The 13,990-nt window shown below is 40.6% G+C and overlaps 1 protein-coding gene across 4 annotated transcripts in view; it reads right to left on the bottom strand.

Annotated features, from left to right (window-relative positions):
• L3MBTL3 (L3MBTL histone methyl-lysine binding protein 3) overlaps positions 1 to 13,990 on the bottom strand; it is an 89,569-nt gene that overhangs the window by 55,925 nt on the left and 19,654 nt on the right. For 2 of the 4 annotated variants that reach the window (XM_086632082.1, XM_086632085.1), the window contains exons 3-7: positions 10,154 to 10,265; positions 7,483 to 7,642; positions 6,335 to 6,473; positions 4,968 to 5,052; positions 2,551 to 2,642 (exon numbers count right to left, since the gene is read on the bottom strand). In XM_086632082.1, coding sequence (XP_086488208.1) covers positions 2,551 to 2,642; positions 4,968 to 5,052; positions 6,335 to 6,473; positions 7,483 to 7,642; positions 10,154 to 10,265 — 588 coding nt within the window. Of the gene's footprint in view, positions 1 to 2,550; positions 2,643 to 4,967; positions 5,053 to 6,295; positions 6,474 to 7,482; positions 7,643 to 10,153; positions 10,266 to 13,990 lie in introns of all 4 variants that reach the window. The other 2 variants (XM_086632083.1, XM_086632084.1) reach the window with 2 other exon arrangements.

Raw genomic sequence — 13,990 nt, forward strand, 5'->3', positions numbered from 1 at the left:
TAATAGGCAAATTTTAGAAGACTAGTAACTTTAATACTATTTAACAGATGTCAGTTTTGCTCATTATTCTCAATATATCACCTAAGGTAAAGCTATGACAAATGTAGTAATCACACATTATCTTTACAACAAACATTTAATGATACTTTGTTAAGGACAGATACAAGAACAAGACAAGAGTAAAGGTAAAAGGAGTCGGCAAATGAGCAGATGCAGACTGAGGATTAGAAACGTTCACATACAGTGCAAGAACATACACAAAACCCAAAAGATTACAACAGGGGAGACGGAGATTGAAAAAAAAAAAAAAATTCAAGGGTGAATAACTTTGTTTTACTGGAGCAGTAACAGCTTGTCAGTCACAGACTAGGAATGACTTTAAGTTCAAGGAAGTGGCAAGGAGTCTCCATCATCCTGACCATTCTTAAATATGGGTACAAATAAACACTGTGAAAAGTACTGCTTCTGAACTGGAAAAGTAAGATGAAAAAGATTAAGTCTCACAATCCAAATGGAAATCAAGGATTCAAAATCAGTGGTGATGTTTGGTGGGATTTTTTTTTTTTAACCTTCCTATTCCTGTGGCTCACTTGTCCATCTGTAAAATGCAGAAATTCTACCTAGCCTCTTCTGAGTACTACTAAGAATTCTCCCTCTGCTACAGGCTTTACATTAAATACAGGCACATTAAATAAAAACCTAGAGTAACCTAGGGGCTAGAGACTTTAAAAGAAAATATTGAATAAGATGCACTGAATAAGAAAGGTACACAATGGAGAAAAAGAAAGGAGAGAGTATGTTACCATTTAGCTCCAGACTTCACCACTATGTGCAGTGCCCACAAAAGCTGGCATATGCCTGTATGCCGCAACAGCATTTCATGGAACTTCAGACAGGCAAAGCAACATATAGAATCACAGAATGGTTAGGGTTGGAAGCGACCTCAAAGGTCATCTAGTTCCAACCCCCCTGCCATGGGCAGGGAAACCCTCCACTACACCAGGTGGCCTCATCCAACCTGGCCTTGAACACTTCCAGAGATGGGGCATCTACGACTTCTCTGGACAACCTGTTCCAGTGCCTCACCACCCTCAGAAGGAAGAATTTCTTCCTTATATTTAATCTAAATCTCTCTTCTTTCAGTTTAAAGCCATTGCCCCATGTCCTATCACTACACAACCTTGTAAAAAGTCCCTCTCCAGCTTTCCTGTAGGCCCTCTTTTAAGTACTGGAAGGCTGCAATAAGATCACCCTGGAGCCTTCTCTTCTCCAGGCTGAACAGCCCCAACTCTCTCAGCCTGTCCTCTTAGCAGAGGTGCTCCAGCCCTCGGATCATCTTCGTGGCCCTCCTCTGGACTTGCTCCAGCAGCTCCATGTCCTTCTTGTGTTGCAGACTCCAGAGCTGAACGCGGTATTCCAGGTGGGGTCTCACGAGAGCAGAGCAGAGGGGCAGAATCACCTCCCTCGACCTGCTGGCCATGCTTCTTGTAAATCCACCCTCCAGACAGAGACAATACTTACCCGGACTTTTTTCTTGTTAGTTTCTCAACCGGTATATAGCATAGGGGCGTATAACTAAGGATGATCAGGTAACTGTTTTTCTTGCACCTAAGAATCTATGGATTCTGTACATGGCAATCCTAGTTCTTTACTTTTGTACCTCAGTAATGTCTAAAAGCACCAACTAAAGGTCAGCATCACATGCACGTGTAAGCTGAAAAGCTAATCCCTGCACAAAAGATTTAACAGTTGAAGTATAAAGCAAACAGAGGAAAATGGATGCAAGAAACAGACTACAAGTAAGAAGAGAATTATCAAAAAATAATACCAGATATAGACAGCAGAAGTACAGCAGCTGAGACACGTTCACCTGTTTTGCCAGGTTTTGGAAGAGAACATCATGAAAGCTTTGTGGATTTGCATATAAAGCTCACTTCCAAGCAAGAGAGACAGCACAAGAGAAAGCACTGCAATGACACATGACAAAGTCCACCGTAGCAGGCAAAGGACGAGCAAGAGATGATGATGTGACATCCAATCAGATGACAGGCAAAACGGGAACAAGCCAAACTAGTATCTGATGTATTAAAAAAGTATGTCAGCAGGAGCTGGAAAAAGACAGGTCATATAATCAAAGCAACAAGCCAAAAGATGACCTTTGTTCCACCTTTCTAAACACATTTAAAGAGACCGATATGCCAAGAAAAAATGATGGTATGTATCAGGTTTTTAGCTTCAGAGATTACAAGGAAAGGCTAGAACTTGCAGATTTTGAAAAAGCATCTGCTTTCTGTAGTCTCAGTTGACAACGTTCATCTACAACTACAGAACTGTCTGAAAATGCAGAGATAAATAATTTCACATGTTCTGACTATCTTCACGATTGCTGATGGATAGCATTATTTTCATCACATAGGTTTTTTCCCCAGAGGGAAAAATAGGTTTTTCCCCAGAGAAGTGTAAAATCTTCAAATTATTTTTTTAAAATTGATTTCCGAGACATTTAATGATCTTAGATGGCTGACTGATTTAAACTTCAGAAGGCCATACCTCTTTAAAAACCTTAGTAGGTACTGCAACAGCCTTTTCTTCCTCCAGATATGACGCCCAACACCACGCTTGCCTTCCTTTAGAGGGTACAGCTGTAAAGAAACACACAACAGCGCAATAATTCTGTAACTGTTAACTTCTCCAGAAAAAAAAAGCAACCCGAACACTTTGAAGTTTATAATACACCTATCTCAAATCTACATATTATTAAATGCATTCACGGTGTTTCTCAGCATTTATTTCAGAAAAATAAGTGGTTCTGTAGGTTTAACAGAACGAGGTTCTGCCTGGTTCTGTAGGCACCAGGAACATGAAGGTTGCTGGATTGTATAGAAAGGTTTCCAGCAGTTCAAATCTTGATTAATAACAAGATAAAGCTCTCTCAGGTGACAAGAACAACTTAAAAACTCTTGCTCCCTGTCCCTTTTCCATTATTGCTCATAAGAAGCATTAAGATACACAATCTGCAAATTTGTAAAAAGATTAGTTCAAATCACAAAGTAACTCAATATTTTTTTTTTCCCTAAGTATTTCTTTTCCTGGAAAGCATTTTCAACTGGATTGTACACATTATGTTTTTTTAATCAGAGTTGAAATACTGTCTTCTTTAAGAGTATTCAGAATGTTTCTATCCTACTCCATCACTTTGTAGTTTGATGTTTTTGGATGGAGAGGCAGTGATTTGACAGTAATTTCTCCAAGCCATCAAAACTGTCATGAGTGCTTCTTTTCCCTCACCATGTCATTAGCGTATGACAGAAATGTCCAGTTTCAGGTCTGTTCATACAGTGTGAACACTCACATATACTTGCACAGTAATTGGCCACAGTCCATTTTAATATTAGCTACAGTCATATCAGTGAGTAACAGTTTTTAGGCCTTGAAAATAAGGCAATAACTGCACTAGCAAAAGCCAGGAACTTCAAAACCAGATGGCTTGTGAGGCTGGCCACGTGTGTATTTACTTTCGCACACCTCTGCTCTGCTCTGCTCATCCTCACCTAAAATGCCTCCTCTGCACATGCAGCTTAGCATTTGAGACCACAAGCTCACGCTGCCAGGAGGATTCCTCACAGTCTGCAGTATGATTCCGGTCTGATCATGACTGTGGGCTACTCACAAGAGAAATAAGCTAGCCCCTTAAGCAACAGTCCGCTAAGCATTTTTATGATTAAAACATGAATCATAACAACAGCGATGCCAAACTCTCCTGAAGAAATCCGATAATGTAAAAAAAAGTTAACAAATTTCTGAATGACAGGGATCACTCCACACTGTTAAAGCACATTCATTCTATTTGTGATTTACCCAGTTTTTATCTATTCCATTTAAGAGATGTGTTGCTCAGCACAATAATACAGTTATGTGCTTGGTTCTGAATATAAATTGGTCTTTTATACCAAATCTCTCGTGCTGAACTGACACATTCCCAAACATAAGAAACAGAAGAAATCTGTACAGATCATTCTGTCAGTAGATAGCAGTGATTTCCACAGAGCATCAGCTTTGTGCTTGTATCTCACGCACTTCTTATCACCTCAGCTTTGGAAACAACTGTAGAAATAATTTTTATATTTCTGAAGTAATCTCGGGAGAAGGATTTTCCATAACTTTTATAAGTTGCATCTCCAATCCATATTTCATCTGCCTAGTGTTCAGCAGAGCTACCTGGAGCTCTGTGCTGATTAGTGGCCCGGCAGCTTCTGGTAATGGCTCCCAGTCTACCATAAGAACCACTTTGGAGAGCAAGATGTAGGTTTGTGCTTGGTGTACCACTGAGGTGTAATAGCTGCTGATTATCCAATCCTTCCTAGAAGTATCTATCATACAAATAGCTCGAAAAAAACAGCACTCATTTAAAATGTTTTATTATGCTGCTTGATGCAGCGTATGTCCCTTTGGACTGATTATAGCAATTATTCCTAAACAGTTCCATAAACGTGTCTATTTCCAGCACAAACTGTAGATACAAAATTGATGCCCAAGGAAACAAAAGTAAACTTCACTTCTGTTTAATACATGTCTTTCAACATCTGGGAACTCAATGGGCCTGATTCCCTCTAAATCCAGCACTCTTCAGAAGGATGAAAAAAAACAACTAAAATGTGCATCAAGTACATTTACACTCACTATCCTCCTCCACACTGCCACAGGTATATAAACTGGGTCTTTGTAAAAGGTAATCAATCTCCAAGTCATGGATTTTTTTTCCTGGTTTTCACTGTCTCTCTCAGTTCTTCAATCCTTAAAACTTAACTGCTATAAATAACACCGGCACTCCCTTTTTATGGAATTGAAAAAAAAAAAATTCAATAGGGAATACAAATTCAGTAAAACGATGCTGGCAATTCACAGTAAGAGATGGATATTACCTAAAGAACTGATAGTTGAGATCTTTGTTTCATAATGCAACTTACTTTGTTTCAAAACTGTTATTTCCCCTTTTCTTTTTCTCCTGGCTCTCTGTGAGACTCTCAAGATCCTTCCTTCAGGTTTGTCCTCCTAAATTAAAAAAGAGTACAGAAACCTTATTAGTTCAGAAGCCTAGTACACTAAAAATGGAGACATCCAAGGTTTAACCGTGACTTTATTTGAATGGCTACTGACATAGCTCTTCGCTATCTCAAACAAACCTGCAGATGCCTAATGAAAACAAAGCGAGCCATCAGTGACAAATCCCAGCAAACACGGTGAAAAATCACAGACAGGACTCTCAACAGCCTGCACTCAGCCAGGCAGCCTCGGCTAAGTCAGGGACAGATCATGAAGCCTTCGGCAGGCCTAGCTGAGCTGGAGCTAAGTAGCAGTATCTTTGATATGTTCACGCTTCCAAAATAATTCAAAGGAAAACCTCTCACAGCTTTAGTCTGCTTTTTTCAAACGTACAACTGCTTTACTAAATATAAAACGGCACTGATCCTTTCTATTTATTTCATTGTTTATGTATTAATAGTTTTGTTAGCACCTGAATAGATAAACAGAATAAGTGCACGTTTGGCAGGGCAGATGCATGGAGGAAAAGAAGGCATCCCCTGACTTTTGCCTAGGATGCTGCTATACAGAGAGCTACGAGTTCCCTTCTGACAACTCTAGGGTCTTCAGCCTTCTGACAATTCAGCAATTGCAGAGCTCTGCCCTTCTCCCTCAAAACCGTGCTCCTCTCAGCAGTGTCACAGCTATCGGGAAGAAAACAAGCACTACAAGAAAACAAACATTACCGGAAGGTACTGTGATAAGTTTATTCTGAAACGAAGAATAAATCCAAAAGGAAAAAAACAAAAGGTGACCCAAAGCACATTACACTGCAACAGAACACCAAACCAAATCCTTCTCCATGATTTTCTAAGGCAAATTACACTACGAAAATCAAAAGTATTCTCTTCTGAACTGTAATGTAGCTTTCTTTGTAAATAAGTTAATGGTCTATAGTCATTTATTTACCTGCAGAGTGACAAAGTAACAGGTGTTGGGAAATATGCACTATTTTTCTATGCTGAAGACATAGCAAATCTACATTAGTATCATTTTTCCTTTAAATTCTTTTTGCTTTGTTCTTAGAATAGGAGGGAAAAGAGATAAAAAACAGCTCTTATCAGTTCATTGTCAACAATTACAATTTACTGATGAGGCATAATTAAATTGGTAAGCGAATCAACTACTTATTGTGGCTCTGAGAGCAATGCTGTCACGTCACTTTGTAGACCGATGAAGTTACTGACATTGCGATATAAGGCAGAACTCCCACTGAAATACTTGCAGGAATGGGTTTATGATGCACACTAACAGTTTCATCAGGATTCTCTTTCTTCTCCCCATTATCCCTGGACTCTTCTTTGAGAGGTAACTTTGCTTTTCTTTTCCGAATGCCTTTGGAATCATCTTCCCCGTTGCATTCCACACTGGGCTTCTCCTCCTTTGGTTCTCTATTACAAGAGTAAGACAATGACACAAAGCCAATATTATTTCACTTCTCATATTCATAAAACAAGTAAAAAGTGAGTAAATCTGAAGGTAAAGTGTTTGTAGGTCCCAAGGTATTATACCAAATATATTCTTAGAAATACTATTGAAAATTGCATCTGTCAAAAGAATTAATCTGAAAGACACAGTAGCAACTGCAAAAGGAAAGCTGTCAGCTCACACTGAAAAAGTTCTGTATGTTTTAAACAGTGTGTCTTTTCCCATGTACCATCAAGTATCACAGAGAAGCAAACTGTGAAATGTTTAGGACTGCAGGGCAGTTTACAGAAAGGAAAGCAAAGGTAATTGTTAAACTGGCAAATCCAATTGCAGAAAGCTGGTATGTGACTGTACAAATTGCTAAACGAGCAATCAGAACAGAAAACTTTGAAGTAATTAGCTAAAAATGAAGGAAAGCGCACAAAATCGTAGATGTTAAAAACTGCCATAAAGCAGTAATACACAATACAGAATGGACATACTACCACAAACCTTCTTTTACGATGAGATGAACTGCACTAGCTGAAATAAAAGGAACTGAGAAAACACAGCATCCCATGTTTTCACTCGTTGTCATCTGTAACACAGCTTTTGTACTTAATTATAATTAACTTATCACACCAACCATCTCATTACTGATTATCTTAATTCCAATGATTAAGAAACAGCATGGAAGCCTGACACTGATTCCATGCATCCCATAGACTGCTTCACGGCTTGCATCTGACAGCAGAACTCAGCACACTCTGAGCAAAAAAGACTGCCTTCAACATCAGCGTCAGACAAAACCCAACGTTGTTAATGCATTTACACAAAAAACAGTGAAAGAGCATTACAAACTGATGGAGCCTCACCAAAACACAGCTTCTTAATATCTCCCTTGCCCCACCCTTAACGTTTTATCCCACCACTTTTACTTCACGCTTTATTTATACCAAATTCTCTGTTTCTACGCTTTACAATAGCACCTACTTGTTTTTTACTTGCTGGGCACATTTCTGGCTGCAAAATTTCCCTTCAGGAACAAATTCTTCTATGGTACCATAGCAGTAACAGTTTTCACAGAAAACAAGTCCATCCATTTTTGCAGTTTCCTTCAACCTTGTGGAGATCCCTGTCTTTTCTGAAAAGGCTGCACAATGAAAAAAGTAACTTCACTTAGGTAGAGGTGACACATTTCCAACCACCCTCAGCAGGCCTTGCCAAGCAAACAGAAAAACCCAAGTCACGCCACTCTTGTTCGAATAAAGAATTGGGAATTAGTGTCTGTATGGGGTCTGTATTCCTGACAAGCAAGTTAAGTTTTCATATTGCGACATGAGAGAGAGGAATTCACCGATTCCACACACTTGTCATCAGTGGCACATTGACACTGCTTGTTGTGACTACCTGTGGAAGGAGTGAATTTTGTGACAGGCACCACACTGACGGCCCACAGAGCCATCGCCGCATGGAGTCCATCACCTCCTCTCCTGCTGACATGCCTCATTTTTGACCTATATATAGGGTCATTTGGGAAAAAGGTTTGGGGGGGAGTTATCTTTCAATAGGTGAACTTACTTCTGGAAGTGAATCACTGACTACATTCTACAGTATCTCACAGCAGTAACTGTTGCTCAACCTGCCTAAGGCCTACCAGAAGTAAAAAAACCACTAATTTTTAATCACTGATCACAAAGAAATTTTCAAATACTGAGTTACTCACTCATCCCAAGTTGCAATTTCCCCACAAGAGGCATGCAGCCCAGGAGAGGATGCCGTCTCTTTCACCTACAGGCAAGTATGAAGCACTATCAAGCTCTCCAGGTTCTAGAGCAAGTCACTGACTTGGCACCTCCCCAAATGGCAAATTTCAAGCCACAAACTATGTTTTTCTTGAGCACTGCACTGTCTTTGAAAGCGGAGTCAAATGAACTCATGTGCAGGCTATCTCCACTAGAAGAGTATATAATTTCCATGCCATATTTGCAATCCAGCATCATTAGTGGTTTAAAACGACTATTTCCTCTCACAGTGGAAAATTTTAGCAATATTTTTATCTTTGGGGAACATTAAATTAATCAAGGACTGTGTAAGGTAGTAGTAGGATGCTTACCTGGTATGTTTATGTGTCCACAAACAAACTTTAATTAAACAGCAACATTATATATATTTTTTTAATGTTTACCAGACTGTAGGAGATGAATTTGTATGTTTTACTACAGATAACTGCGACCTCTCGGTTTAAGGAGAGAACTTGTTGTGCTACTGCGCTATCGCACTGTTGCCACTCTTATCACAGATTTGGATCTTGAGTAACTGCCTTGCAGGCAGACCCACAGAACAGAGCAGCTGTGGTCTGAAGCTTCAGACCTCACAGCTGAGGCCCAAAATACTTTCCCACTGTTGTAAATGTTTCATCCAATTCACAGAAGTCACATAACAATTAAGACCTAAGGGTGGGGGAGTAGCAAAGGAAAATTTTCATTGACTTTGCTTATCGTGCTTATACTGATGATTATTAAACCAACATTTTGAAGTTTGCTTTTCAAAGGACTTACAGAATGCGTATTTTAAAAGAAAATTGATAAAATACAGTATCAACATGGAAAAAAAAACTGGGTAGTTTTAAACAATTGCATAACCAGTTGTGATAGGACAAGGGGAAATGGGTTTAAGTTGAAGGAGAAAAGATTTAGATTAGATCTTAGGAAGAAATTCTTCAGTATGAGGGTGGTGAGACTTCGGAATAGATTGACCAGAGAGGCTGTGGATGCCCCCTCCCTGGAGGTGTTCAAGGCCAGGTTGGACAGAGCCTTGAGTAGCCCGGTCTAGTTGAGAGGCGTCCCTGCCCATGACAGGGAGGTTGGATTAGATGATCTCTAAGGTCCCTTCCAGCCTATGCCATTCTATGATTCTATGATATTCTCTTTCATGCTACCGAAGACAGTGTATCAAAATTTTCAGAAATTATGACCATGTAAACCCCCTTTCCTTGAAGAAAAAAGGTGTTCCCTTCCATCAGCATTTTAAATCCAGGAAATACCTTATTTGGTAGACAGATACTACAATTATAAGAATTTTATCATTCAAGATAAACATAAATGGTTACTACACACTAATTGTAATACTGTAAAAAAGAATAGTCAGCAGGAGCAAGGCAACAACGCAGACACGCGTCGACATCGGTGGTAGCAGCTGAGCTGCAGCCAATATCACGTGAAGGCAGCTCCCAGCGCGCAGTACTTTGGTCACAAATTAACTGCAGGCAGCTTGTCACATCTGTGGCCAGCCTGGAGAACCAGCTCAACAAAAATAACGTCTAAAAAATTCTCAGTAATTTAAAGTGAGAAATTGACTACTTTGGAAATCAAATAGAGGGAAAATACTGATTCTAAACTTAGAAAAAATTACTGTTAGAAAAAAAATTGTGGCCGTAATTGAACTTCAGATGTTTAACAGTGGAATTACTTTAACTTAAAATACACTTGTTTTCGTGCTTATTCACATCCCAAGAAACTGGTAACATCATCGGAGATACTCTGTGCATTAAATTAAGTAAGTAAGGGTGTTTTTTTATTTTGAGGGGCAATCTTTAAGAAAAACTGATATATTAAAGAAAATACAGTCTAGCAGAGAAAATGTTTAGCACCTCTTAACTGACCTTCTTGAGCAGTTGGGACCATCCAGGTTGTGGTAGCAGTCGCCTTTTTAACACTTTCCATCTCAGTTTCATCTGTAATCACTTCCAGGGCCCCAAATTCATTCACTCTAAACTGTAAGACAAAACAAACGGCATAAAGTACAGTAAAAATCTACTAATACTTTCTTAGGGTGTCTTCTATTCACCACGAGTTTTTACCTGGTGTCCTCACCATATTACCTAATTTCTACGCGTTTCTGCTTATCCCCAAGGAACTGGAAACAAGCCTTTCTTGTTTCTATCAAGCGAAATGCAAACTCATGTGGTTTATCTGAAAATATTAATTTGCAATAGGTATTGATATAGATGCCTCCACACACAGATCGATATCTAACTTATACACAACAATCAAAAAATCAGTAACAGAAATTGATGGGAACGTCTCCTAACCGTACATTTTTCATTGCCAGGAAAATAATGCAATCCAGTTACTGGGTATTTTCGTCAAGGAAAAGGGAACTGAACATCGAATACAAACGCTTCACAGAGAATAGGAATTTCAGCATCCTCCAAAAACACAGTACTTCCCCGCTGTAAAGTGCACATAAACAAACATCTCGAGGCAGTTTACGAGCTGTTTAATTACATGCTGAACGTGATATTACTGTCAGCCAGCAGCAAGGCTCAACAATACCCCACGTGCTGTGCTTACACAGGAGCACCAGGAGTTATATCCCTCCTGCTGCCAGCAGAAAAGCCTCTTCCGAATGCCATAATGCTTTTCCAGCGCTACCGGATTAAAATAAACTTCAGGTTCCCCGTCACTACGTGCTTTGCAGGCCCAGTTGGTTACATGGGCTGAACTCAAGGCAGTGTTTCACCTCCGATCATCTGCTCTGAACAGTGACAGGGTGTAACTCTCTGAGCTTTGCCACAGAGGACAGGTCTCCAGCAGTGAGGTGCTGTCACCAACAGGGATCGACAGGGAAAATTATGCCTGAGAGAGTCTTCCAAAGCTCCCCAGCACCCACCTGCAAGAACGTTCCTTCAGGGCAGTAGCATGAAGCTTATTTCTGTCTCTCTGGTCAGGCAACTTTACCTGGGGAAAATGAGAAGGGGAACAATTGCCTGGCACTACGCTGATCTTCTCTGTGCTTCGGGAGGTTGGGGGATGAATCGCTCCCACTCACTTTGGACCCTATTATGGTACAGTACTGAACATAAGCCATTCTGACTGAAAGTAAAAGTGAGTCCCATGGTGCACATACCACAACAGTGTGTTTTCACTAACACAGTCCTCCCAGCCTCGGAATTTGCAAAAAGCCACCAAGTCCTAAGGAACGTGAGCAGCTTGGAAATAATAAGCTGAGAGGAGGGAGTGGAAGAAGAGGAGGATCTCACACAGTCATATGACTTCTGGAGCCACGATTTTCACTTGCCATCGGCTACGCTCACAACAGATACGCAAGTGCAGACAAACTGTCAATAAATCCATCTGGACTGAAAGACCAGGAGTTCAGCTTTGAAACACAACCAAGTGCAGTAACACCCTGTGCTCACGCTCCAGTCTGTGGAGAGACGTTCATGCTGTTCCCCCCAAAGAAAAGCAGTGGCATTACCATTCAGAAGAGGATCCTTGTGTCTTATGGCTGACTCACGTGCCCAGCACGGTTCCTGCTCAGGTGCCTCTGCAAGAGATGGATGCCAGAGGGAAAACTCTCCTTGTTTCCAAGAGCTCTAACCCTACACCACCTGGCTCAGCAGGCGGGCTGCGAGCCCAGACTGAAACACAGTGCTGCAGCCACCAACCAACATGTCACTCACCAACACCTGGAAACAGTCTCCTGCACCTTCATCCAACACCAGCCGGAACATCCGTACACCAAAGGTATTTCTGACCAGCCCAATTAATACCTAAACATCCGATCGATGCTCAGCCCTGACACTACACAGACATTCCTCCCCCACCGGGGTCTGCTGTGGCACGCAGGAATGCCGCCCCGGCTAGGGCAGCCACCCACGGGGTCCTGCTGGCTTCAGAGGGCTGACTGACAGGTGTCAAGCGATGACGGACAGACGGCTGCTGGGAAAGCCGCTCCCAGCTGTCCTTTCACTGGAGGTTGTTCGCGGCAGTGAGAGATGAACCGCTAAGGAAGCAGCTCTTCAGCAGTCGGGCCACAAGGCCAAGATGGCCTCAGTGATGGAGAGTCACCACTTGCTACTGCCTTAGCAGGCAGGAGGGTGCGACAACGCTCCAGGGCCTCGTCCGACCTCTGTACCTCCTGCTTTTGCCCGCAGCCTCCTCTTTATCAGGGCCAGTGGCCTCCAGTTCCTCCTCGGATGCAAACCTCAACAGGTTTCATGAGTGAATCCACAGTAAGATAAACAGAAATTAATATAACAATTGGATGGAAAATTTAACTTTCAAAGTTTCACGTAGAGGTGAGCAACAAGGGCAAAATTACACATTTTCAAGTTACTGCCGTTCTTTTAACATAAATGTATCATAAACTGAGTTGGCAGGACGAGTCCAACTGTTAGTAGATAAGTATACAACACAGAACTTACTTAGCTGTCTTGTTTAGCAGTTTCCACAAGGATCAAAAGGGAATTAAACAGCATCTTCCATCTAAGCATTATTAAAGATTCCTTCCACTCAGACCTGAGATACATTTTCACATTCTCAGGAAACGATGCCCTGACAGAGCAGGACTTCAGCTTACATGGCTGTTAATTTAATCCCCAGGAACATTTCGATATTCATTCAACAAAGAACATACTGAGGGAAATCAAGGCTTAAATAAATAATAATAAAACTTTATAAATATTTTCTGAACCATTTTTGTCTGTCCACATGCAAAGTTCTTCTACAGGGACCAAAATTACTATCGATAAACATTTTTTTTTAAATTAAAATTGCATTGAAATTTACACAGGACTGGAACAAGTATCGCAAATCACTGAGATGAAACCTTTGTTTATTGCAGGCAATACTATGACACCAAGTATTTCATAAATGTTTCAGCTACAATGGAGAAGGCCAGATTTTCCATTCCTGAATTTCTTTCTCAAATAAACCTTCTTCTAACGTTTCAAGTATTCATAGGCAGTTTATACCCACTTATCCTTAACCCAGTATTACCTTATGGACTACATCGCTCTAGTACCCTAGCGCTTACTCTCTGGGTATATATTTGAAGCAAGGAATTATGTACCCCCAGACTTAATTTTATTAGACTAAGCACAAGCTCTTTCCGTTCCTCTTGTGAAACTGGCACTCCATCCTCTTGATTAGCCTCTCACTCTTTGCCCACCGTGTGTTGGGCTCAACCACGGAAATCAACTTTTTCTCAGTGAATGTGACTAAGCATAACACTGCAGGTGGACTTCTGCTGTCCCTCCTCCAGTGGCTTTACAACCTTTCCATTCCTAATGAAAGTTCTTTGCCTTATCATGCAGGCTAGAAGGCACTCTGTAGTTTTATGCAGGGGAAATTATATGTTAAAAGGGCTTTCAGTTCTCTTTCTCCACATTTCATAAAAATACTCTGTGCATTTGTTACCATATGAGACAAAAAAAAATTTGAAAACAATGCGAAATGTCTACCGTATTGCAGATTAATTCTTAGAAATTCAAGACCTATTGGGAAGAAATATATATGTGATCTAGTTTCAAATTAAGTCCCTGCTGTTGAATGTGTCTAATTCAGAGCAACAAAAATCAGACTATCTGTGTTTGCTGTTACTTGTGCCCTGTTAAGAGCGTACAAGATCTTATCAGAACTCACAGAGATTAAATCAGAATAAAGGCTACTACTGTTTTCCACAAGGTAAACATATTATTTGGGAGAACAAATAG

The sequence above is a fragment of the Tauraco erythrolophus genome, chromosome 2 (genome assembly GCF_009769465.1).
Source record: "Tauraco erythrolophus isolate bTauEry1 chromosome 2, bTauEry1.pri, whole genome shotgun sequence".
Classification (NCBI taxonomy): Eukaryota; Metazoa; Chordata; class Aves; order Musophagiformes; family Musophagidae; genus Tauraco; species Tauraco erythrolophus.